General features: G+C 35.1%; 1 protein-coding gene and 2 pseudogenes across 5 annotated transcripts in view; 2 read left to right on the top strand and 1 right to left on the bottom strand.

Moving 5' to 3' along the window:
- Nucleotides 1-19847, top strand: part of CUNH2orf76 (chromosome unknown C2orf76 homolog) — a 60491-nt gene extending 40644 nt beyond the window's left edge. For 4 of the 5 annotated variants that reach the window (XM_023534112.1, XM_023534113.1, XM_011366080.2 and 1 more), the window contains exons 4-7: nucleotides 2233-2283; nucleotides 7307-7344; nucleotides 12071-12152; nucleotides 19676-19847. In XM_023534112.1, the coding sequence (XP_023389880.1) occupies nucleotides 2233-2283; nucleotides 7307-7344; nucleotides 12071-12152; nucleotides 19676-19752 (248 nt within the window). In that variant the 3' untranslated portion in view covers nucleotides 19753-19847. The remainder of the gene's footprint in view (nucleotides 1-2232; nucleotides 2284-7306; nucleotides 7345-12070; nucleotides 12153-19675) is intronic. The other variant, XM_023534115.1, reaches the window with a different exon arrangement.
- Nucleotides 2524-2639, top strand: LOC111743751 (annotated as a pseudogene).
- Nucleotides 19848-21164: 1317 nt separating the features above from the next.
- LOC111743755 lies at nucleotides 21165-21283 on the bottom strand (annotated as a pseudogene).
- Between the last annotated feature and the right edge of the window lie 5730 nt (nucleotides 21284-27013).

Below are 27013 nucleotides of genomic sequence, written 5' to 3'. Positions count from 1 at the left end.
GCTCAGAGCTCATAAAGGGGTGGGAATAGTTTTTGTTCACACCATCCAGAGTGGAAAACTTTGTAATTCACAGGTTATTGGGCAGAGTATCTAGAAGGGAATTTCTGTAATAGTAGGGCAAAATGAACACGACGAAATTCTGCTCTGCTCTCATCTAACAAAGCTCAAAAGCTAAAGGATCTGTTTCCAAGTAATTTAACTGTTCCAGAATAAAGCTTAGGGTTTTTATAGGAATACAAAAGTATACAGCACTCAACGAAATAAAATTCACAATGTCCCATTTCAAATCAGAACTTACTAGTCATGCAAAGAAGCAAGAAAATATTAATTGTAATTAGAAGAGAAATCAATCAGAGCCAATCCAGAAATGCTGCAGATGACATAATTAGTAAACAAGGACAATTAAAACAGTTTTTATAACTATATTGCAAGTGGTCAAGAAGGTAGAGGAAAGATTGAGCATGTTAAAGATGGAAGATGTAAAAAAAAAAATAAAACAAAACTCTGAACCAGAGATGAAAAATGCAATGTCTGAGATGGACATACACTGGATAGGAGTAACATGTAGGTCATATGGGGCAGAAGAAAAGATGAGTAAATTTGAAAACATAACAACAAAACTATCTGAAATAAAGCACAGAGAGAAAAAAGATTGGAATAAAAATAAATAGAGCAGTAGGGAGGTATGGGGAAACTTCCGGTAGCCAAGTATACATATAATTTGAGGCCATGATAAAGGAGCTGGGACAGGAGGACAGAAGACCTGTTTGAAAAAATAATGGTTAAAAATTTGACAAATGTGGTAAAAACTATCAACCCACATATCCAAGCAGTTCAGCAAATCCTAGCAAGAGAAACATGAAGAAAGCTACACTAAGACATATCATAATCAAATTGCTTACAACTAGTAATAGAAAAAAATCTTCAAAACAGCAGAGGAAAAAGGATCATTACATAAAGAGGAACAAAGATGAAAATGACAGTAGATTTCTCATCAGAATCAATGCATGACAGAAGATAGTGGAGCAATATCTTTAAAGTACTGAGAAAAAAAGTCAACCTAGGATTCTATTCCCATCTTTCAGAAATAAAAGCATAATGACTTTTCAGACATGCAAAAGCAAAAAGAGGCCATTGCCAGGAGACCTGAACTATAAGAAATGCTAAAGCACCTTCTTCCAACAGAAGGAAAATGATACCAGGTGGAAATTGGGATGTACAAAAATAAAAAGTACGAAAAATGGTAAACATGGGCGACTACAAAGATATATTCTTATTTTTCTTCATATTTACTGGAAAGGTGGCTTACTAAAAATAATGTTCTGCCTTATGCCTTCTTTACTCTTGGCATATCTTGAAGATCTTATCATATTAGTAGAAAGCTTCTTCCCCCCTTTTTTTGGTTGTTTTACAGTTGAAAAATGTTTTATTGCTTAGGCATATTATAATTTAACAAGAACCCCCATTGAGGGACATCTGGATTTTCCTAAGCATTTGCTCTTTTAAACAATGCTACAGTTAGTATATTTGTAAGTATATAATTTCACATACACACAGACATACACACAAGTGTGCAAAGTATATACGAAGAATTCTCCAAGTAGAATGGCTAGATCAAAGGATATATGCATATGTTATTTTGATATGTAATACCAAATTGCTCTCTGTAGGGATTGTAGCATCAGATGTTACTAATTAAAACTAATACTATTTGAAACACTGTTTTATAAAGAATATTTACTCTGTTTTTGTTTTCTTTGCTGAGTTAGTTATATTGTTGGTTATCTGAATTTCGGTAAAAGTAATAAGATTATTGTAGGTCATTGGTTTCCACTACTGGCCCTAAGGTTTCCACTGGTTTCCACAAAGACTCTCAAGGGGGTTCTCAGATTTTTATGATAAACGAACATCAACTATATAAAAATTAATGTTTCACACGTGTCCTATATATTTCAAATGTACATACATAAGATTGTATTTAATAAAATGCTGATTCATTTAATAGTGTTACTGAATTCTTAGTTCAGCTATTAACAACTCATCATCTTATCAATGATTCCATTGTTTTAGATGACCTTGGATTTTGCTGGCATGTTAGCTTCATTTGGTGTCCTATCAGTTTTTTCAAAGTAGCTTTCTCTGGAGGTGTAGGAGAACAGAACCAAAAGACTATGCATATACTATAAGTGTCTATTTGAATATTTTATAATAAAAATAATCTTTTTCTTATAGATGTTCCTTTAAGGACCAGCCTGCCACCACCATTCAGAAATTATAAATATGGTAACCAATTTTTCTTATTCTTTTAAAATATATTAATGTAACTTCACATTAGTTTTATGTTGATATGAATTTAAATTTAGTTTTTAAAAATGAATTTACTGTCTGTAAATAAAAACCAATATGGAATTTTATTTAGAAATATAGGCATTCTTGGATGTGGTTCCATAGTATAGCAGTTAGCACGTCTGCTTTACATGCAGAAGGTCCTGGGTTCGTGCTCCAGTGGAGCCACAGTCCATGGTCTACGGCCATGCCACCCTGAACAAGCCCGATGTCTGATCTCGGAAGCTAATCAGGGTCGTGCCTGGTTAGTACTTGTATGGGAGACCATCTAGGAAGACCAGATGCTGTAGGCATAAATAATAATAATAAAGAAAGAAAGAAAGAAAAATATAAACATTCTAGTAGTGTGTTGTTAAAGTAGATTGTAGTAGTTTGTGAAAGTGGCCTGTTTGTGAGGAATAGCATGTTTGGCAAACTGTATCTAAAATGAATTTCTTTGCTAGGTAATCAGAAAAGGAGAAATGATGGAAGGAGTTAAAAGAAAAGATTTAGCATTTTTAAATGCCAATAACTTGAGAATATTATGTAGTAATTTTTTATGTTAACAGTTGTTGATTTTAAAATGTAGTAATAAGACAGGAAGCTGGGTTTCACTATTCATGATAAAGATGGTACAGTTATTAACCTTCAGCATAGTGACACTCACCAAACTTTGAATTTGAGACTTCTCTTGAGAATGATGATGCACCTAATAAATATTTCTGTTAATTGGTTCAGGCATTTTCAAGTATAAATATTTTATTACCTTAAATCATTTTTTGGAGTTGCTTTTAATTCTGTTCTCATTTGGTAGAGCAACTTATGACCTAAAATTCTTTGAAATCACGATCTTCACCGTGTGTATGCATTTTAATATACAGAGACTAATTGTGAGGTTATAAGGGGTAGTCAAGCAGAAATTGAAGGCACTGAGTGGAAAGTACTTTGATTTAGTGGACTTAAAGAATTTACATACTAAATATTGAATAAGAGAAAAGAATAAAAAGCACAATTAAGTAAATATGAAACTTCTCAATTCTGGCTTTCATGCCTTGAAATATAACCTCAAACTTGAATCAATCTACAGATGCCATTTCAAATCCAAGAAGTTTGGTTTCCCTTTTTGCACTGTCTGTGTGTATATGCAAACTGTGTTCCATGTAAGTTATTTTGAAAGATAATTTTAGGTAATAAAAGCATCAGAATATCTGACAGCTAATCATCATGGTAGATAATGTACTTTTTATGTTATTTCACCTTATTAACACCCTTTCGTCCTAGTATTTCTACAGTATTCAGAGGAACTGGCAGAAAAAAAAATGAATACATTTATCTGTGAAAAAACTGGAGAGGCACTAGGGTTTTTTGTCTTTAAGTATGTAGTATGGATTTATTGTTGATGCCGCTTAAAAAAGCAGGGTATGGACACAGCAGTTAAGGGCTTTTTCTAGGTTACCCAGATGATGCAGGACAGGGCACATTTCCCCAAGTGGAGGCTGAGACCAAACTGCACCAAGAGAAGAGGGTCCTTTGGTGGAGAGTGTAGAAAGAATTCAACACAAACGCCAAAGTTAGAGCCAAAAGGAAAGTTTATTAGAAAAGGAATAACACTCTACAGAGTGTGGTCTCTCGGAGGAGAAGAGTGAGAGGGACAGTGACCATAGAGAGAGACAGAGTAAAGGCACTGAGAGGAACACTCATGAGAGGGACCCTAAGTGTTCTAGGGAATTCAGTTTATATATTATTCTTTAGTTCTTGGGAGTTATAGTTTAAAAGACATTGTTAACCCATTTCCTTTGATATGGACATACAGTGAGGAAGGAAAGTGTATATAGTGTGAAAAGGTAAGAATATGTAGAGTGAGAGGCCTGCTGATAGTTTCCAGCCTTTAATCCATAGGTTCCCCATAGTTTTAGCCACAGAGAATGACTCTGTTGGTTCCTGTTTCCCCTTCACAAGTGTGGGGAATGGGTTGTTAGTAATCCCAGCAGAAATCTTCCTCTCTTTTGAAAATATAGTCCTGGCCTGGCTGCAGGGCTGATCAGCATATCGCAGTCTCTGAATATAGCTCGAGTAACATTTTAATTCTCTTGCCTCCTCCCTGTATTATAGAGATCCCAGGGCATCATCATCTCCACTCTCCTGACCCAGTGTGTGGTGGTACTTCTTTTTTTTCTTTTCATTTAGTAATCTTATTTTTTTGTTTTTTTAATGTTTATATATTTTTTCAGTTATAGTTGATATACAATATTATATTAGTTTCAGGTATACAACGCAGTGATTAGACATTTATATAACTTCTGAGGTGATCACCCCAATAAATCTAGTACCCATCTGACACCATCCATAGTTATTAATACTATTGAGTATAGTCCCCACACTATATTCTACATCCCCATGACTATTTTGTAACTACCAATTTGTACCTCTTAATCCCCTCCCCCTTTACCCATTTCCCACCCCAATCTTGCAACTATCAAAATGCTCTCTGTATCTATGAGCTTGTTTCTGTTGTTTGTTTATCCTGGTCTCTAGATTCCACATATGGCATTTGTCTTTCTCTGTCTGACTTACTCCACTCAGCTCAATACCCTCTAGGTTCATCTGTGTTGTTGCAGATGGCAAGATTTCATTCTTTTCAAAGGCTGAGTAATATTCCATTGTATATATACACCACCTCTTCTTTATCCATTCATCCATCACTAGGGTTTTGATAGACTTTAAGTGACTCAGGCCTGAGTTTGGCTCTTTAACAATATGCTGCTTTGTTTTTAAAAAAAGGCCCAAGTGTTACTTTCTCACCTGTCTTTGTCCTCCAGTACTGCTACATGCACTGTGGGAATAGAACACTTTGGCTGTTAGGGAACGGAATGGGCACAGAGTCAAATTTCAGTTTTGTCAGTGGCTGTCTGCTGTGTCCTTGGATGAAGGGCTGGCTCTCTCAGCCAGGCCACTTAGAGTCTGAGATTTCTCAGTCCTTCATTCATTTATAATGTATTCCTCCTATTTAATTGGCATCTATATCTATTATTGATTTACCTTGACTAGGCTGTGTTCCTGCAGCACGGGGATGTTGTCTTAGTTTTAAATCCTTATTGCCTGGGCATTGTGCATGTGTGCAATAAATGTTGGTTGTTGTGCAGTGAGGGGCTGCTAATCCTATTTGTTTCATAAGGCTGTGTAAAATTAAACTATGCACCTGCAAATACATTAAATACTCCACAAATAAAAGATATTACTTTTGTTTTTGTGAGGTTACCTTCCTCAAGGAATTTGCATTAAGGAAACAATACCCACAGGTGTTGTTTCTGTTTATAATGGAGGTTTTTACAGAAGTAAAAACAAATGAAAGATTATTTAACAAAGAAAGGAACATTAATACAACACCTTTTGCTAGCTTGTCATTTATCCTTTCTTACTCCCTTCCCAAGTCTTACCAATTTCTGTTGGAGAGAAAAATCTGGTGAAAATTTCTCTTGAAAGCATTTAATTTTTACTAAAAAATATGGCCTTCTTATTGTGGGGTTGCAGAACTTGTTAGAACAAAGATATTTCTAATTTAAAGGCTCATTAGCAAAATATATAGAACATGATAAATATTTGGTAATGTCAAACTCCAGTGTTGCAGGTTGACTGTAACAAACTTTAAGCAAGGTCCCTTTATTTAAAAATAAGAACAACAAACAAACAAAATTACTGCTGGCTTCTCTAACTTGTCTCTAATAATAAACCGATAACTATCTGTAATGAAAAAAAAGTGTGTAGTCAGGAATTCAGAATAATAGATAATCCAAAAGCTACATTTCTTTATTTTCTTGTGTATATTTTAAGCTTATTTTTAGCAGTTGTGGCATATTTACATTTCTAATGTGCATATTTCACTTAGATTTCTTTTTATTTTTTAACAATACATATAGTCCTAGGAGTAGGCTGAACTTGCATTAAGAATTGCAATAGATAATTGAAAATTGACTATTTAAAATAATGAGTAATTCAGAGTGCTAGTTCTTAACTGGATAGATACTCTGTTCTTCTGTATTATTAGAACATAGTTAAATCAAGGTCTTTTTTTTAATAGATCATTTCATTTCATTTCCCTGTTGGAATTCTTCATTGAATCAAACAACGTGATTGATAAAAATAAATTTTTAGATGTGTGTAATCGTAATATATTAATTAAATGGTTAAATAAAACTGAGTGAAGAATGAGAAAGTTTCTGAATTTAAACCTGTGGAATGCTATGTCTATTATATAATTAAGAATTGATTGCTAGAAGAGTTAGAATTTTACCCAATGTGGAGAAATTACTTATTGGAATAGCACAGTTTAGCTTGATTTCAAGATAAACAGATTAAGGATTGAAGGAGGGTTCGAATAAAAGTAGGTTAGACAGTGTGAGACTGTATAATATTTGAAAACCAGGAAGCAAATATTGATATTCTTTGTGCATTAGCAGCCTTGTTCAAATTACCAGTGATTTTTGATAGTGTTTAAATTCTGAGAGTGGTAACAACTTGTCAGTGTGATCATTTGACCTCCTGTCACTGTATTTATTAAGAGAGATTAGTAGATATTTTGGAAATGTTTTTGGTAGTGTCTGTCTTAATTTAAGACAATTTAAAAAAATATGATTTGCTAATCCTAGCATTTAGGGACTCCAAAAAACAGGATAATGTGGTTCACTTGTTTTTTATTCTAAGGGAAATGTGCTCAGTCTACTTCAGCTTATGGCATGCACACAGTTGTTGTGTCAAAAACCAAGGCTTTAAAATATCTTTATACAGTGATATGCAAAATATATAAGGATATACAAAAGTAATTTTTCTTTTACTGTTTACTAGATTTTTAAGAGAACCTGGTCATAAGGTAGGGACTTAAGTTTTTCAATTTCATAGCCACCTCCCCCGCCCATTTCAATTTATAATTTGAAATGAAGTTTTAGAATAATCTTTGTAAAGACAACATATTTTTTTCTTTCAGATAAATTAAAGATTATTCATCAAGCACATAAATCAAAGGTACGTTTCATATTTGTAGTATCTGGCGTGTAGCAGATAATCAGTGTTGGTTGACTTAATGAAAAAATGAATGAAGACGTGCTTCTAAAATGTTTTCCATAATAATAAATAGCATTTTTTATTATGTTAGTACCCTATCTACAGCTTTACTTTTTCATTAAAGAAAAAATATCCCTGTTAGTAGTAGATCTTTTAAAAAGTGTCGATTAAAAAAAACCATACATGTTATATATCAAGCAAATGTTTAACATAAAATAAGCATAAAACTTGGTAAATTCATGTTACATATAAAGGAAGCCACTTATTATTCTGGCATTCCAGTCTCTTTAATTTTCTTAATTCTGTACCAGAAGAAAGGAGCCAAAACCAAATAAAAATAATCTGCTTTTCCCGACTCGACTCTTTCTGTGTGTAAGAGAAAGTGCAGGACTTTGGCTTTCAGGAACAAACCTAATTCCACAAAAGCATGGTCTGCAATCCTGACATTGTCTTACTTGCCCAAAGAGAACTGTGTATTGTGTGTTTACATTTCTATTTTCTCTTTTTTGGAGTAATGTTTTTTTATGAAGCCACAATCAAAGGTTCACTTCTTATACAGATAGACTAGAGTGATCTTTTTTCTTGAATCTCCATGACTTTTTATTGACTCCTCATTATAGCAGTAATCTTACTCTATTATACAAACTACTCAAAGACAAGGGAGCTTATCTTATTCTTCATATCTCCAATACCTACCACAATGCTTCATTCGTAGGAGTGTTTTCATGATAATTTTTGAATGAACTATTTATTAATGAATTCACTTAATTTCATTCTCTTCTCTAGTCATAGATGCCCTTTATAAATTCAGTCAGCTTTCAAATAAATATATACCAGAGATTACAAAAGGAATGGCATAGCCTGTTGACTATGAATTAGTAACTTAAAAAATTTTTTTCTTGTAGCTTAAAACAACACACATTTATTCTCATATAGTTTTGGAGGCCAGAAGTCCCAAATCAGTTGTACTGGGCTAAAATCAAGGTGTTGGCAGGGCTGGTTCTTTCCAGTAACTTTATTTTTTTATAGCAAAGTTCGTGTATATAAATTTAATAGTTCTCGTGTGTGTCTGGGGCTGTGGTGTGGAATCTGCACTTCATATGGATGCTGGAACGTCTCTCCCCTGTGTCTGGCCACAAACTCCATCCATTTTCTCTTCTCTGGGCCAGGAGTGTTTACAAACTTGTCCCTAAAATGTGGAGAATAGGAAGCTTGGTTTTATTGTAGAGGGGAATATATATATGTATATATATAATGTAAATATAAAATAAAATTTAAAAATGTGATCTTTGAAAAGGTAGAGTGTGTCATATCATTCTCCATTTGGTGTTGCATTTTTTCTTTGTTGGGCTTGTTCATATGCTTATGTTTCCTAAAACGAGTAATTAGGAAATTGTTCCTATATCCTAATGAAGACGTAGTTTATAATATTCAAATAATCAACATTATGCCATTTAAAAAAATCAGAAAATTTTTCTTCTTCAGTTGGAAATATATTAGAATTGTTTCTTATATTTAAAATACATGATCCCTTCTGGCATGTTAGAATTGTATAATTTGGGCTTATTTTTCTAGGTGAACAATGTATTTAAAGAGAAATTCCCAAAACAAATTAAGTTACTTAGAATGTGCCTGGAATCTGGCTTTATAAACTTTCATTTAAACCATAACAATTCTAGTTAAGTACAGACCTGAGGATGATTCTTCAAGTTTCCCCTTCAATTTATATAAAGAAAAAGATAAATATTTTTTACAGAAACAGTTTTAAAACTTCAGAAAAACTTCTCCTGCTTGTCCTCACTTGTACTTTATCCAACTCCTGGACCTTTTATCATTACCCATCTTCTATTCCCCATCTGCAGGGCCTGTAAGCTTCACTAGCCCAGCTTGTCAGTTTTTCACCCCAGCTATAATCTTAGTCTCTTTCCTCAGCCAAATAACTCCTGTATCTTAAGTTGTTCACAGAAGTTATTTTCCCCAATTTTCTAGATTTAGAGACTTTCTTCATTACAATTAGCAGATGTCTACAGAAATTTCTTACCATCACCACAATAAAAAGACTGTCTAGATACCTTAAAGAAACTAAAGAAGGTGATTATATGGACTAATATGCAAAAAATAAATAGCGAAGAATAGTCAGGAAAAGGAGAGAAATGAGAGTGACTAGCCCTAGCATATATTAGATATATTATGAAACTATAGTAATTAAAACAGTATGGTACTGTCACACGAACATGCTATGTTCAATAGCATAGAATTTAAAGTCAAATTATAAACCTCAAAATAGACCTAAATATATATTGGAACTTAGTTTATAGTAAATGTGGTATTTCATATTTAGTAATGGCATTTAACATTTACTACCCATATAGTAAATATGGAGAAAATATGAAGGATTTAATAACTGTTATTGGGACAACTGGGTAGACATCTCGAATCCATCTCCTTTTCTTTATGCCAAAACAAATATCCTTTGGATTAATGACTTAAATGTGAAAATGAAACCCATACATTGGGACAGAGATGAAATAGATTGAACATGAGTGGATAATTTGTTCAAGCCAGGTGATGGATACATGGAGGGTTCATTGTACTACTCTGTGTACATTGTATGTTTGAAATTCTTCATAATTAAAAGTTTAAAAAGTGAAATTAATAAAAATCCTTGAAGACAACATGGAATTTTACTAGTAATCTTAAAGTGAAGATTTTTCTAAATGTTAAGAAAATTCAGAAACCATAAAATTTGATACAATTTATATCATTAAGCAATTTATTTAAGAAACATTCAGCACCTTTTTAAAAAAATTCTATGAGAAAAATCAAGGAACAAATGAAAACTGGAGGAAATTTTTCTAACTCATAGAAAAGCCTAATTTTCATAGTAGATGACAATATTCTATGATTTTATTTAAAAAATTATCCTCCAAGTTCATTAAAAAACAAAATATTCACAGCGTTACCCACAATAAAATAAATACAAATAAGACTGCACTTAACTTATACCTGTTTGGCTGACAAAAGTCAGGAGGTTCTGGAAAACAGGTTCTCTCAGTGATCGGTAGTGTTAATGTAAACTGATACCACTTCTCTGTAATTTGTCAATATTTGTCAAAATAAAAATTGCAAGTCCTCTAAGACTCAACAATACTACTTCTAGGAATTTATCTTACAGATAAAACTTGTACATATGCAAATGACACATGTACAGGGATATTGGTTGCAGGTTTGTTTATGGTAGAAGAGATTGGAAACAAACCAAGTGCCCATCAGTAGACACTGTGTGTGTGTGTGTGTGTGTCCCATAAAATATGCTGCAGCCTTGATAAATTGAAGCAGCTCTGATACTGATTTTGAAAGACTTTAAGTTATATTTTAAGAGAAAAAAAGGTGTTAGAACACAGCATTTAATGTACTGCTTTTGTGTAAAAAAGTTTACATGCACATTTCTGCCTGCATGTGCACCTCCAGAGACAGTGTCTGGAAAGATACACAGGAATTAGTATAAGTTTTCCGGAGGAGAGCTAGGTTTCTAGTGGGTAGGGGATGGGAGGAGACTTACTTTCACTCTGTCCATATGTGCTTAGAGAACTTTGTATCCTGAGTATGTATTACCTATTCAAAAATGATCTTTTTAATTAAGTTGTTTCCCTTTGAACCTGTGTGCTCTGAAAGTCAAGCCCCTGTGCTCTGTGGCGAGTTAAGGCATGAACCGTGGCACATGATTCTGGGCCTTCTCTTTTGACTGTTCAGAGACCTTTCTGTTGACTGTCCCTCTCAGTCATATTCTAGAAGTAGAATACGTTGCTTGCTACATGGCTGCATTCTGGTTGACGAGTGGTGCCATATGTCACTTCTTTGGGTTTTTTTAGGGGCAGATATGAACTCAAAATTTTCTCCTATGTTGTTTAACTGGATTTGTAAATATTGTAGAGGGAACTCATCCACTGCCACCCCAAATTGCACAGAGAAATTTTACAGTTAATAGGACTGTATTGGGATCAAATGTTTATTAGCTAGAGTAAGGTTTTTAGATATGTGGACTTTTGGCCATCGAGGTAAACTTGTTTCTCTCAGAAGTCAGACTGATCAGAGCTCGGACCTCAGTTCCATGGCTGACCAGGAACTGAGGCCTGTATTTTAACCTCTCCGATTCCTCCTGGAAAATTGTGAGGATGAGATGATGATGATGATGACGATGATGATGATGACGATGATGGTGGTGATGGCGACAGCAACAGCTTGGCGGCGGTGGCAGCAACAACAGAACAGTAAAGTAACAGCTAACAGAGAGAGTGCTTGCTATGCTATTGATACTGTGCTGAGGGTTTTATATGCTACATCTCATTTCATTCTAACCACAAGGCAATAGAGAAGGTGCATTCTTTTCCCCCTTTTTACAGTTGAGGGAACTGAGTATTTACAGAGACTTTGTAGTTTGTTGAGAACACACAGCTGGACATTGGTGGAGGCTGAATTTTAAACCCGTTCCAGCTCCAAAGCTTTGCATAGTGTGTGCACTTCGTAGGTAGTCACCATCTGTCCACTTCTCTCCTTATAATAATGGTAGTAGAATATGACGTAGATTATTGCTATGACCCAGAGTAACAATTCTGTCTTCGAGAAACCTTACCAAATCTGAAACACATATAAGTACTGATAAAATGCATGTTTTCTTTCTTATTAGACAAATGAACTTGTGTTAAGTTTGGAAGATGATGACAGACTCCTATTGAAAGAAGATAGCACTCTGAAAGCAGCTGGAATCGGTGAGAAAGAGTGCTGGGCAGTGCTGAGTGAGGGGCACCCGCTTTCCTGGCTCGCCTGGTGACACCTGTCTGATTATGTTTGGAGAACTCACTGCAAAGTAAATGCTACCCTTGGTGCTCTTTATACTACTTCATAATTATTCAGAGGAGGAAGATGAGCATGATGAACATTCAGATCACTTGAGGGCAGTGGATATCTGCTCTCCAAATGTTTCGAATGCCAGTAGTTCTCTTCAGAATATGTGCTCAGAATTCTGAGGTTTATTTTCAGTGATTGACAGGTTATTACTCACTTAACCTACTTACTCTTTTCAGCATCATTTGAACCGATGGTTTGAGAGAAATGGACCTGGTAGTAGAACTAATGTGGAATAATGAAGTGAAATGTTTGTAGAACATGCAGCATGTTTTCTCAGAGTCATCCAGATCACTCAGGGCCAACCAAGTCATGGAATTTCAAATAGAAGCCTAGTATGTACAGTTGAAAAAATTGCCCAATTTAGCCTTTCACCCTGGAAAAGGCATATAGTTCTAGTTTAAAGAAATGCTTTGTGACATATTTTGTGACCATTAGATGTCACTCTAATTCTACTTATATGTATACCTAAAGATTATCTGGCACTAGGGGTAAAGATTTTAAGAACAGTTAAATGCATTATGTCTCTGACATACTTTTGTGGTGGTCAGTGACTCTAATGAAACAATACAAATCACACTTTTATAATTATTTATATGTACTGGTTAAGAGGTACTCGAAGTGAGGTCCATGCTAGGAAGCCTTACATTTTTTGACAGGTGTTCTGTTGATTTAGTCACTTATGTCAGGAATTCACTTTTGAGTGATACGTAGGCTAAAGTGAGTTCCTGACATATCTTCCAGTTAAAATAAGATTTTAAATAACATGTTATGAAATCTTAGACTTCTTTTCTTTGTCTATACTATTTGCTAGATTTAGTGTTTTTCCCTTATGAATACATAAGATTGCTGTTATCTGAAAAAATTTTTATTTTTGCATTTTTTCAAATGCTATTATATTATTATAGTAGGTAGCACCTGTGTTATTGAGGCATGTGGCCCCTAGGAGCCAGCACTGCTTGTTGTTAAAGCATAAAGCTATAATGAATATAATAGACTGGTATTGATGTAGAAATTGACAGATCCATGGTCTAAAAGACCAGAAAATCCAAAAACAATATGATAAGGTTTTGACATCTCTAGTAAGTGAGGAAAGAATGAATTATCTAGAAAATGATGTTTCACCCATTGCCAAACCATTTTGGAAAAAAATTTTAATCCTTATGTCAGTCTTTATTCCAAAATAAATTCTAGATAATTTAAATGTTATAATGTAAAAAGTTTTTTAAAAAGTAGCTCAATAGTTTATAATCTTGGGGAGGAAGAAGAGGTCTCTAAGTATGACCTTGAAGGCAGAGCTATGAAGTGGGGAGAGATGATAGATTTGACCACATAAGAAATAAAAAATATAAACAAAGTTAAAGAAGAAGCAACAAACTATAAAAAAGTATTTGCAGCATATATGACAAATAAAAAATTATTAGCCTGACTTTATAAAAAGCTCTTATAATTAGTATGAAAAAGATAAATAAGAAATTCCACTGACAGAAGAAATAGCTAACATATGAAAAACAGTTCAGCCTTATTAGTCATGAGAAAAATGCACATGAAAATAGACACTGTTGTATGTATTCTGTTAGTTTAGTGGTTAAGAATTAGAGCCTGGAGCCAGAGTGCTTGGTTGGATTCATAACCTGATTTGGCCACTTACTGTCTGGATGACCTTGGACCAGCAGTTATTATAAGACTAGCAGACATGAAGAGAAGTGGTAGCATTGGGAAATGGATACTCGTCCATACTACTGTTGGGAATGTATATTACTTCTGAGTTTCTGTTGGTCAATTTGACAAATAAGATTTTCTCAAAATTAACGCGCTGTTGTATCTATTTCCAAGCCAACAGGAACATGCTTCCTCCAGCCCTGTGACTCTTGTTGAAGGTGTGATATGCCTTTTAAAAGATGGCAGTGTTCTCTCTCACCTTCTCTGCTTACGAATCTCTGACGTAGAGCTCTTTATTTATTGACTGGAAATAGAATATATTGTGCGATACCATTATTGTTTAAAAATGTCAATATATTTACATGTCTGTATATGTATATGGAGAAAAGGTCACATGCCAAATTTATAGAAATGGTTTTTCCAGGAGGTGGCATTGGGAGAAATCGATTTTTTATTTCTTCTCCATATTATCTGTTTTTGTAATTTAGATTTTTTTCTATAGTTTACATATTTTACTTCTAAATTAAGGAACCAATTTTAAAGAATAAAGTCCCAGAGTTGGAGAAAATTGATTTGAACAAGGGCTCTGAATTTTGCTTGTTTTGTAACCTTCTGTAAGCCAGTGAGCCTCTCTGAATTTCTATTTTGATTTCTATAAAACAAAAGAGAAATAATTAAACCTATTTCAGAAGGCTGGCATAAGGATTGAGTAAAGAATATATATGAAAACCTGGAGGAGTACATGTGTAGGCCCTCAAAAATACTTATTTTATTTGGAAACCATTTTGGAGAAGGCAATTGGTAAATGTCTTGGATTTATTAAAATATTGAGTTGTTGGTTTGTCATTAATTTCAGATCTACGTAATGAACCACCTATAAAGGTGAGACTCAAATCCATTTTTTTGTGTTTCTTCTTTAAGGTCATAGGCCTTTAATCAGAATCAGGTTCTTTTCCCCGAGTCCTTCACTAGTTTCAGGGTGGTGCAAGAACTTCCACTGCCCTGCTGCCCTGGCAGGCCTGCAGTCCTGGTCAGGGGAGACTTCTGTCCTCGCTGGAATGATTTTCTCTCCTGTACGTTCCCCTCTGTTACCTACAGCAGTGTTGGTGTACTCTGGAGAACAAGCCACAGTTGTACAGGGGAAGGAGGTAGTGGTCCCTGCAGAGCTACAAAAAATTCTAAGTGGGAGTAGAGTTGTAAAAATGATCCTTGAAGTGTGTGATTTTTCTAGGGAATTTTCTCTCCCTTGGTGCCACGTCTGGTTAGATTTTTAAGAGGGTTAAGAGAAAAATTTCAAGTCCTCACTCTCTCCATTTTTACCACTTGATCTTGCTGTGGAGCTGTCATTCGGCGATCACAGACAGTTGCCATGGGAATAATGCCAATGTAACAAATTTATCATTATGACTTTTCTGCAAAATTCATGAAAGAAGAAGAAAGATTGTGAGGGGAGAAATTAGGGGAACAAACTTGTTTGAAGATTTTTTTTTTTTTTCACAGAGAATTTCTCCAGTTCCTACCCAGGCCTTTTATCTGCATTGCAGATCCCAATTGTATATTCTGCCTGACGTGGGGGAAGTTTTTGTGCACTTAGTGCTAAAATATAAGTAAGAAGATTTGCTTTGTGGAAGGAAGAAGGCCACTTTACCTAGAATTGTTACTTATAATTTAAAGATTTTTACTTTGTTTTTAACAATTATAGTTTTATGGACTAATTCCCCTAAGCAATACATTTGCATGTAAGTTTTTGTTTTTGGTGATATTTTATCTCTTTTATTTTACTACTTTCTACAACTGTTTACACCTTTTGAATCCTCTCTGGTTTAGGTAAGAAATTGTGACAGGGTTAACTCCTCTAAAGCCGGTTGTGTTTGATTGGAAAATTTTAAAAACCAGATACAGTAGACTAAACCATATATTAATCTGAGGGAAGAGTTCATGTCAAGCCAGATCCTGTAATAGTTCCAAAACTCCCTGTGGTTTGATTTCATTTTGCATGTGTCTCCTTTTGTCTGTTCACAGCCAGACCCTGTCTTTGTGCCTGGCATTTTTTGGCTATCTCATCTGTACAGCTAATATTGTAGGATACCTTGCCTCTCGTTTCTTTATTAGGAGGCAGTTGGCAGTTATGTTTCCTCAAGGTTTCAATCCCTGTCCCATTCTTTTTGGGGTAGTAGTATTCTGGGGCATACATGCTTTCCTCCTTTGACAGCATGTTAATGGTGGCTGTTCTTCCTGTTAACATCGTTAACAGATCAATAGCCGGTCTCTTGGTAAGGAAGATGGTGGGCCCCAGGGAATTTGAGATTCCAGAGCAAGGGGTCAGAATGAACCTCCCATAGATTTTTCTTCCCTGTTTACGCTCCCCTTGCCATTATGGAAATCACAGGCATGTGTCCTATCAAAGGTCAAATTTATTTTACTAATTGTTTTCTTCACACTAGTTTGAAATCATCTCTGCCAATTGATCCAAAACAGACACTTGGAGCAAATATGAAATAAAAAGCACAGTAGTTGGGAACTCTTTGCAGGATTGTTGACCACCTTCGGCAAAAACAGAAATACAACTCAGCTGTGAGCAGAGTTTCAAATGATTTGTAGGTTAGGATTTTGTGGAAGGATAGGATATATTCCTGGAGCAGGAGAGAAGTTGAAACTTTTTCCTTTTGGTCTCAAATCGCTGCAGAAACCACACCTTGCCCTTCTTGCATCTTTTTTTTTTTTTTTTTTGCCAACAATCTGAAATTATTATCACATTATAGTCTGCCCTGATCATTATCTGTACCACAAAGCCTCTACATACATGTCTTTTTTTCTCAGATGGCAGTTGCTGTGCCTTCCACTATTCTGGTGCTGACTAGTACGAGGCTAGGGATTTAGAAACTATGCAGTAAACCCTTGTTGATAGGTGGTTTATTGAGATAGGTTGGTTGAGGTGTTTAAGTATATTGCATTGAATTTTTCTTGAAATTTTACATTTATAATTGGTTTATTTTATTTGAAGTCATTATTTTTCCTGTTAAAGGGGTGTGTGTGTGTGTGTGTGTGTGTGTGTGTGTGTGTGTGTCTGACCTGTTTAGAAACATTATAAAATTATTCATTTTATAACCAAAGTTTGAATGTCCTGGCTTGTGTTCATTTCATTAAACTTGAAAGTCAATATTAAAATGATCTGCAGATGTATTTGGAGAGTTCTTACTTGATTTCATTTGATAGTAAGACGAAGGGATGAACTGGCAATATACTTATTGAATTTTAGATTGCACATTCATTTCAGATTCACAAGCCAAGGCACTATGCACCTGAGTGCACTGCCGCCTGCAGCACATTTAATTTAAAATCAGGTGCCCTAGGGGACTAGCACACGGTAGACTTCCTGAGGGTTCTTCTCCAGCCATTTAAAATAGAATTTGGGAAGCAAGAATTTACGGGATAATGGTACAAAGGATGATTCTTTAGAGGTCTTGAAAACCTTTTGTAATTCTTTTTCACTTTAATTGGCAAGTAAATTTGCAGTATAAGTACATAATATCCTTCTCTCAAACATTTTCAACAGAGTTTTACAGATTTTTAAAAACATATTCTATTTGTTTGAGAACCACATTACTAAAGTTTAAAATCCATTTTATGTATTACTTTTGAATGTTCAGAGTAATTGACTTTTAATTTGTATTGTTTTCCAGTTTGTTAAGGGTGAAAATTTTTTATCAACCTGAAGTTTTGAATTTAACTCATTTGTCAGTCTAGTTTGCCTGAAAAAAATGCATTCACCTGAAAATAAAATCTTTACCTTAGGTGATCTCATTTTAAGCTTGTATTATGAGAGAGCATACTTTCTGTAAATAATGGATTGATCTGTAAGTTAATTAGACCAAAGAAAAACTGCACGTCAAAAATGCTTTGTCAGTCCTTTCTTTTTGTCAGTTCATTCCAAACCTGTTATTACTGTACTGCAGAGCTCTACAATGTATTTGTTTATCAAGAAGTACAGATAATGTCAGCTGCAGTAAGTGAAAACTGTAATTACAGTTAGCGTGTACTGAGTGAAGTGCTGTGTGGGAAAAGCAGTGTGTAAAGTTCTGTATGTAAATAGCACGTCAGATAAAACCTTGCATTGTGATTATTAAGAGGGAACTTTTGCTCATTCTCCACTAGAAAGATGATTAGAATCACTTGCAAATTATGTCTACCTTTGGGTAGACTTCCCTCAAAAAGGAAACCCTGGGAACTTTTTATATAAAGAATAGATCTCAAAGGATCTTATCTTTGAATATTGGATGTTTTTGAAGCCCCCTTTTTAACGTTTTACTGATTCCAAGTGTGGAGCCTCTTACCCTTTCTTTTAAATGCTTTTTTGGGGGGGGTGGGGGTACAGTTTTAACTGTACAGTAACTAAATGCACTACTCCTCATTGATTCCCAGTTTCTCTCTGCTGTATCCTCCCCTGTGCGTGCTCACCCCCACCCCCGTTTATTGTAATGAGAGTTTGCAACCTGATTTTCATCAAGATTAATCTTCATTGAATCTAGAAGTAGTAGGACTAGAATGAGGGTATGAGACTATGGCTGCTTTTATTTCTTCTTTCAACATTTCTGTAATGAGCATGTATAACTTATGATTGGAAAACATTAAATTTGTTATTCTTAAACCAAACAAAAACATTTTTAATGAAATGTCATGCTGTCTTTAATTTCCTTCTTTTGTGACAAATTCTAGTGATGAGATGAGAGTTGTAAATGAAGTGGTAATCCTTGGCGTCCTTCCTTATTATCCTATTTATTTGGCTTGAAGAGTTTTGCTTGTCTGTTTTTAGAGGATATGTTAATTGAGTGATCAGTATTCATTACAAATAATCTTGTCTGTTTTCTTGTTGAGATTCTGAAGGCCCTTTTGCTCTTTCTGTAAAAGCTAAGCAGACTGTATTAACTTCTGGTTTAATTTGAAAAACGAATGTGGAACTTGTTGGCGCAACACCTTAAAGAATTGCATGTTTAATAATTGGAAGGCTTTCCATCAGATTTGTCTCCAGTCTGAATTAATAATGTTGCTGACTTATTGTTTTAGAAGACGAAGTCCTTGACCTGCTAGGTTGAAAGAATTGTGACTGCTCTGAACCTTTGTGGGTCCTTTAGCTGTGCCATATCCCCTGTGAATAATTAGAGGTATTTGAAGGTATTGCAGTAGAAGCCAATTTGTGTCTTTCACTTTGCATATTGTTGAAGCCTCATGAATTAATCATAAGCAGGCAAAAAATTAACTTCTTCAGACACATATTTTGATGGGTCATGAGAGAGAATGTAAAGTGATCTGTAAAATATTCTACTGATCCTCTGAGTATTAAATTATTATACCTACAGGCTAATTTCAGAGGAAAAAGAGTTTTTCCTCCTCCTTTAGTAATTGAGTAGCAAATTTGAAAAAATAAAGGTTTGTTACTTTCTAAGACTGTTAAGAGGACTATAAACGAGCAATTTAATAATTTCCTGAAAACCAGATTCTTGTGTTAATTCTTGTTTTTACTTTCAAATTATTTGAATTATAGATTCTTATAATTACAGTTTATACTTCTTGTTGATTTGGTGAAATGTGAAACCAAACAAATAACTAATCGTTCTCACTTTGGGCATCTTAAAGCACTCAATGAAAGTAATGTGGGTTTCCATATTTGTTTAAAATCCAATTTTACATTAAAAACTTTTTCCATTTTCTGTTTTTTTTTTTTCAGCCAATGAAACTGAAATTGCATTCTTCTGTGAAGAAGATTATAAGAACTATAAAGCTAATCCTATTTCATCCTGGTGAAAACCTCAAGAGGGCTTCCTTTTTGCATACCTATATTAAGCTCTTTATTCCACTAGTGAGGTTTTGAAATTGACAAATAAACTTTTAAAAATTAACCCCAGGCTCTGCTATTTGAGTTAAAATCTGTGGTGTTTCTCTCTCTGCAGGTCTCATTTTTCTTTCTTTCTTGTTGTAAAATATATTTATTTATAAGAAAATGTTGCTTTTTAAAAAAAATTAAGAAATAGTTATTAAAAATATCATGGAATATTGGTTCTTTAGTCTAATTTGTTTTTCTGAAATTAGGGGATATTTTGGTGATTTGCATGTTGCATTCTTTAAAAATATTATAAGACTGAGGTAATCCTGTTTATTTTGTATATTTTCCATAATTTCTAATTGGAGCCACTGTGATTGTCTTTGGCTAGTAGAGATTATAAGAGTCTCTCATGATTATCAGTGCCATCTTTTTGCTCATGGTGATACACACCGCCATACATGAAATTGAATTATGTATGTTTTAGGGCAGTTCATAGATGTAAGAGGATTTCTTCTTTTCTTTTAGTACTTCAGCCTACACAGATAACATTACCGAATTTTTTTTTTTCTGAGTTGTGTTTCCTGACTTAAAGAGCAGACTATAATAGAATGAAATTCTTTTATTTGGACAGAGGAAGTAACAGGATGTTTGCACTTCTGGAAGAAAATTGTTCATTGCGAACAAGCCTAAGTCATGGAAGACACATTCTTTCAAAATAATACTTTCAGTTCCTAATAATGGCTGACCACCAGCACCTGAAGGGTAGTAATTTCAAAGGGGCCTTTCAGCCAGCAGGTGTCAAATCAGAACTCCTAGAGAGGTTAGTTGGCTCTAAAATTTTTCCATGAACCCTTAAAATTGCCAGCAGGGCAAAACTGGTTTTATTGTGGTACAGGTAGAGGCCAATTTAAGAAAACACATTCTTTTTAAAAACTCACCTTTGAAAGTCTGGCTAACATAATCAGAAAATGCTTTGCTTTGTTGAAAGATTTAATAGAGCCTTATTTTAAAAAGAAATTTTATTCGTCGTTTCATTTATTAAAGAAAGCGCTGAATGCACAAATGATCTAGGCTTCTGGGGATCTAATAAAGAATAAAATAAGATTCAGTTGCCTCAATGAGTGAGGAAAAATATGTAAGCAAGTAATTTTAATAGCAGTGAACCATTGATGATGGGGTAATTAATTCTGTGTGGGATTAATTTTTACTTCAAAAGAAGTACCAGTTGAGCTTTGTCTTAAAAAATTGAATAGGAATTTTTATATATATATATATATATATATATATATATTTTTTTTTTTTTTTTTTTTTTTTAAGGCGAGGCAACCCTTGATTGACCTCACAGATTGCAAGGACTTTGTCATTTTACAATCTCTTATTTTTTTATTTGTTATGCCTACAGCACCTGGTCTTCCTAGGTGTTCTCCCATCCAAGTACTAACCAGGCCCAACCCTACTTAGCTTCCGAGATCAGACGAGATCAGGCTTGTTCAGGGTAGCATGGCTGTAGACTGAATAGGAATTTTTGCTTAGTAGAAAATAAGGAAAAGGCTTTCAAGAAAGAGAACAGCACATATCTAAAGGCAAAGCACTGTGAGAGAGCTTGAAGGTTCAATAGAAAGTATACATTTCAGTGTGCTGGAGTGTAAAGCACTTGGAATAGAGTGGAAAAAGATAAAATTGGAAGGTGGGTTGAGCTAGGCCCTAGAAGTCATGCTAAAAAGTTAGAACTTTATCTAGTAGGTAGTTGGGAAACAGTAGAAAGATTTTAATAGGTAAATTGCATGATTAGATTTATATTTTGGAAAGCTTTTGTGGCAGTGTCCACATGGCAGAAAGACTAGAAGACACTTGTCATAGACCAGGTGAAGACTGGAAGGCCTCAAGGTAGGGCACAATAGTGGAAGAGGAGAGGAAAAGAGACCTTCTTGAGATAGTGTGAACATTTGGTTGCGCATTAGATGGCAGCATTGTGTTAGGTACTCTTCATATATTATCTCATTTAATTTTTACAACTCTTAAGTCTTGATGTCATACCTGTTTATAGAAGAGGAAATTGAAGCCTAGAGAGGTAATTTACCCAAGGCAATGCAGTAATGTGCACTGGGATTGGAACCAGGTTTGTCTTAAAATCCTGACCTCGCCTATTCGATCTCATGGCCTCCCAGTAGAGGTCTGAGGTGGAAGGACAAGTGGAGTCTTTGGTACTTGGTGAATGGCTGGGTGGGGAAGGCATAGAAGGAGTTGTGGAGACATCAGTGATTCTTGCTGTAGTAAGTGACTGGATTGATGGTGACAGCATTAACCCAAAAGGGGAATTTAGTAAGTAGAACAACAGGATAATGCAAGGTCCATTTGTTCATTTTGTTAACATTCAATTTACATACAAGCTTTTAAAGAAAAATTAAGCGTGTCTTTACCTGTATATTTTCTTTTTAATGAATAATCCAAAAATATATACATACAATCCTGTGTTTTGGTGTGTATTTATTATTAGAGAGTTACATAGGGGCTTTTTTCACTTATAGATACTGATGTTAAAGTCAGAAATAGAAATCTATTATGACTATAAAGGGCTTTTACCTGGAATGGAAATTGGTTCAAAATTATAGACAATCTATTGATGTAATTCACAGAATCTATAGGTTAAGGAAGAGATCATGCTTATCTCAACAGATGCCAAAAAAGCAATTGATGATACGCAACCCCATGCTTGAGTAAAAACTTAGAACAGAATGCCCTTAACTTGACGAAGGTTACCCCAGAAAACTACTTAATGGAGAAGTGTTGAAGCAAACCTGTTGGATATGACTAGGACAAAGATGACTACTCTCACCAAGACTATTCAGAATTGTTCTGCAGGTTTTACTGTAGCAGATACAGTAAGAAAAGTAAGAAAAACCACAGATACTGGGAAGGAGGTGACAAAACATTTGCTGACAGTACGATTGCAGGAGAATCAACTGAGAAGTTATGAGAGCTAATAAGAGACTTCAGGAGTGCTTGATAATGAACTTCAAGTGTGCACAAAAGCTATTAAAAAATGTCACTAGAGGATTTAAAAGACCCAAATTGAGATTATATGTTCAAGGTGGAAGCTCTGGTGTTGTAAAGAGGTAGATTTATATCTAATCTGTAATTTAGTGCAACCTCAATCAAAATCCCGAAGGATTTATGTTGGAATTTGAGGAACTGATTTTAAGATTCATATGGAAAAGTAAATGTGCAAGAATAGCCAAGATTAATTTGGAAATATTTAAAAGTAATTAAAACAGCTTGGTGTAGTGATACAGAAATAGACAAAAAAAGTCAATGGAGTATAGAAACTAATGTGTTTGAAAACTTAGTATATAATAAAGGTCATATATGTAATCAGTGAAGAAAAGGATATTTAGCATCTGGCCAGACGTTAAAAAATGATCATGTCCTACTTCCTACCATTCACTAAAATTTCAGATGGATTAAATAACTAAACATGAAAAACAAGATGAGTTTATTAGAAAAAAATATGATTATATTTCTGAACTTAGAGTGGAGAAGGCTTTGTTAAAATGCAAATACTATAATACTAGATTAAAAAATCATAAAGATTTAATGACAATGAGAGAAACTACTTGCACTTATAAAGAAGACAAAGGATTAGTTTTCAGAATATATGAATTATGATAAGTCAGTGAGAAAAGGACAAACATGCGATGGAAAAATAGATACATTTTATAAAAAGAAATTCAGAAAAAAGGAAACGTGGCTTATAAGCATATAAAATGATGCACATCCTGTTTTTCATGGAAATTCATATTAAAAACAACAATAGGGTACCATTTTCATTCATCAAGTTGGCAAAAAGTAAAGGATTTTGGTAGTAAATATTGGCAGTGATGTGTGCCTACACTGCCAATGGGAGTATAAATTTGTGTACAGCCACTTAGGCAAGCAATTTGGTGTGGTATCTATTAAAATAACAAATGAGCTTATTCTACTGACCCAGCAGTTTCACTTCATATAGTCCATCCCAAATAAACCTCATGCCTGCAGAAGGAAGCATTTAAAAGGGAATTCACTGCAGTGTTACTTATAATAGACAAACACTATAAACAAATGATGTCAATAGGAGAGTAGATAAATAAACTGGTATATCTATATTCTGGATTACTGCTTAATTTAAAACAGTGAGGGACATCCATGTTATTTACTGATATGGGACGTTCTTTGAGACATCTTGATGAATGAAATTACAAAGGGATTTGTAAACTGTGATGTTATTTGTTTTAAAAAGCACAAAATGATAATATATAATGTGCATGTATATGTACATATATACATGTGTATGTGAATATAGACATCGTATATTCATATGTACATAGACCAAAGTATATACACCAAATTGATAACATTGATTACCTCTGGGGAGGGGACAAGAATTGGGAGGTACAGGTGGTAAAATGCTTTATGTGTAATGTTTATAAAGAAAATGTATTTGCATTAAGAATTAGAAAAAACTAATACCTGTATTAGTAAAGAAGCAGGAAAAAAACTCAGATAATTGCCGTTAACATTTGGCATATTCCATGTAGGATTTTTTTCAATGTCTCTGATCTTTTTGGTGAGTTAAATTATACAAGTAATATTTACTTGTTAAAAGCAATCAACTCTAAGGTAAAAAAGTAAAAATTCCCTTCTTTATAGGTCAGCCCTTTGCATCGCTGGTGTTTATACTTTCAGATTTTTATTTTCTGTGCACATATCATTTAAACTTACATTTTATTTTATTTTATCCTTTAAACATATATTTTAAAGCTTTATCATTTGATTATTTTAAAACATTATGATTCTCTTGAATAGGGTCTAGAAGTCTTGTTTTTGAATCATCAGTATGTGCCAGACAGTACAAATGTTTTATATATTCTCATTTAAGTCCTCGAGTTCAATAGAGCTCTGAGTAGGCCCATCTGTGAAATAGAGAAGATAATGACCACCTTGCAGAGTTTTGGGGATGAAGTGAGACACTTGCCCCCAAGGCACTTAGTAGACAGCACCTAGCATGAAGTAAGTGCTCATTAGATGTTGTGATTTCTGATATGAGTGGTGCAGCAGTATCAACTGTTTAGGCGTCGGGAACCCAGATGGCTGTCAGATATTAAGCCACTTGCCCAAGGCCTAAAATCTAAAAGAGCAGGTTTCTTCTGGCTTCAAACTCCACATTCTGCCACTCTGAAAACAAGGGTGTCAGGCACTTGGAGAAACATGGTAGGAAGGCTGTCAACCATGGGCCAAGAGACAGTGTCTCGTTTTTGTGGTTGGCACCTCTGCTACATGCATTTTTGTCATTCTTAGTTGAAGGGAATTTACTTTCTCTTTTTGTGCCAAAGGGGCATCTTGGCCCTGCTAAGTATCCAAGTCTAGTTTTTATGTGTTTGAAGAGCTTTTTGCCACAGCAAAGGTGTTGTATTCCCCTTTTCCTCTTCCAGATACATGCAAGAGAGGTGATGATGCTCCTGCCTATTTGTGACACCCAGTGAAGTGGCCTGGCCTGGGCTCCCTTGGAAAAGTGCCGCTAATTGCCAAGGAGAGGAGGGGAGGGTAGAGTGAGGCTTTCCCATTTCCTGCACAGGCGAGGGAGAAGGGGGTATCCGACATCACTTAACCACATCTCTAGTGGGCCGGGAAGTCCAAGTATGACAGTGTCCGAGGATCTGGACTCTTGTCATCTTTTTTTCATTGTGTGCACATACGTGTATGTTAGGGGAAGGGCTCTGATTATTGGTAACTGGCCGTTTCCCTTCATTTTAGTCTTTAAAAACTCTCATGATTAATTAGATTAGCAAAGGTAATTGAAGTAAGCGGAATAGTTAATTGGTTTGAGGTTAATAATTTGAACTCTACCACCAAGACGATGGGTCTTGGATCTCTGCAGGCTGGGAAAGTACTTATGTTGATCCCACAGCATAAAACTTATTTCCACTATTGACCTTAGACTCAGCACTTTCATCATTTATGGGAGGTGAGGACTTAGCGGAGGAGAGAGCAGCTTGTCATTTCTTTCCGTCAAAGGAGATGTATTTGAATAAATTAAGCAGACCTGAGACCACTTCCCCCATCCCCAGTGTGCCTTTTGGGTTATAATACTAACGTTGACTTTGGATAATGGCCTGCGGAGATTTATTTTTTGATCATTAGTGAGACGATTATATAACGTATAATGATTTAAAAGAAACATACAGGATATGTGTCATGCTGCTCTACAATGTGGTTTTTTCGAGAACAGTGACCCTACTCTGTTCTGTGCTTCTGGCACTTCCCCTGAGTATTCAGTAAATAATGTCATTCAACGGCAGCGAGATTTAAGATGGAGAAAATCCATTTCAGGTCCCAGATGATGTCATACTGCTCTTGAAATAAGTGAAGGCAGACTGTTTTGGGAATGCTACCTTAGAGACTCAAGCTTTTGGTTTTAGCCTCATTACTATTAAGTGCAAGACAGGAAGAATGCCGCCACCAACAATGATATTCTTGTGGTCGAAGCAGTGACGAGAATCCTGTAAAAACTTTGAGTCTTTAACTGGACTAAGGCAAGAGGTAAGGATGAGGATCCTGAGGGCTTCTTTCCACCGCTTCTCACATGGTGAAAAATGAGAGCCGGAAAATCAGGATCAATTCTTCCCCCGTTAAATTCTGTTAGGCAAAATCCCCAAATCTCACTTAATTTTCTGGTCATTGCCCCTTCCTTATGCCTATAACTCATGTTTTCACCTTATGCCATCACACTATACATTGCCCACCTCCCCACTTGTCCCAGACACCAGCAAGACACTGTGTCACTCCCCCTTGCTCCTGGCTCATAGTAACTCTCTCCAGTAATACTCCTGTCCTTGTTCAGTATAGACAAGGCTTCCAGTGCCGTGGGGCCTCTCAGGTCATTGATCAGCTTTACTGCAATATTCTTAGCATCTATTCTCTCAGCCACCTACACCCACAGTCACTTCCTAGTCAGTCATCATCAGTAACCATACTCTATTCCCCAACATAATCTCAATATTGTACCTCCCATTCTTCAACCACTACCTTCTGTATTTCCATATCTCTCTGTTGCCCCCTCCAGCAGTTCTTCAACCTCATCAGACCTACAGTCCATTGACTCTACCATCTTTTCACTGTCCCTTGAGCCTAGTTGAGATTCTCTGGTCCTCCACCATCATTCCTCTATACAGACTCTCACTTTCCTTGCCAGCTGAGTTTGATTCC

This window comes from Pteropus vampyrus, unplaced genomic scaffold (assembly GCF_000151845.1).
Source record: "Pteropus vampyrus isolate Shadow unplaced genomic scaffold, Pvam_2.0 Scaffold120, whole genome shotgun sequence".
NCBI classification, from domain to species: Eukaryota; Metazoa; Chordata; class Mammalia; order Chiroptera; family Pteropodidae; genus Pteropus; species Pteropus vampyrus.
This window is presented reverse-complemented; position numbering and strand designations above follow the sequence as displayed.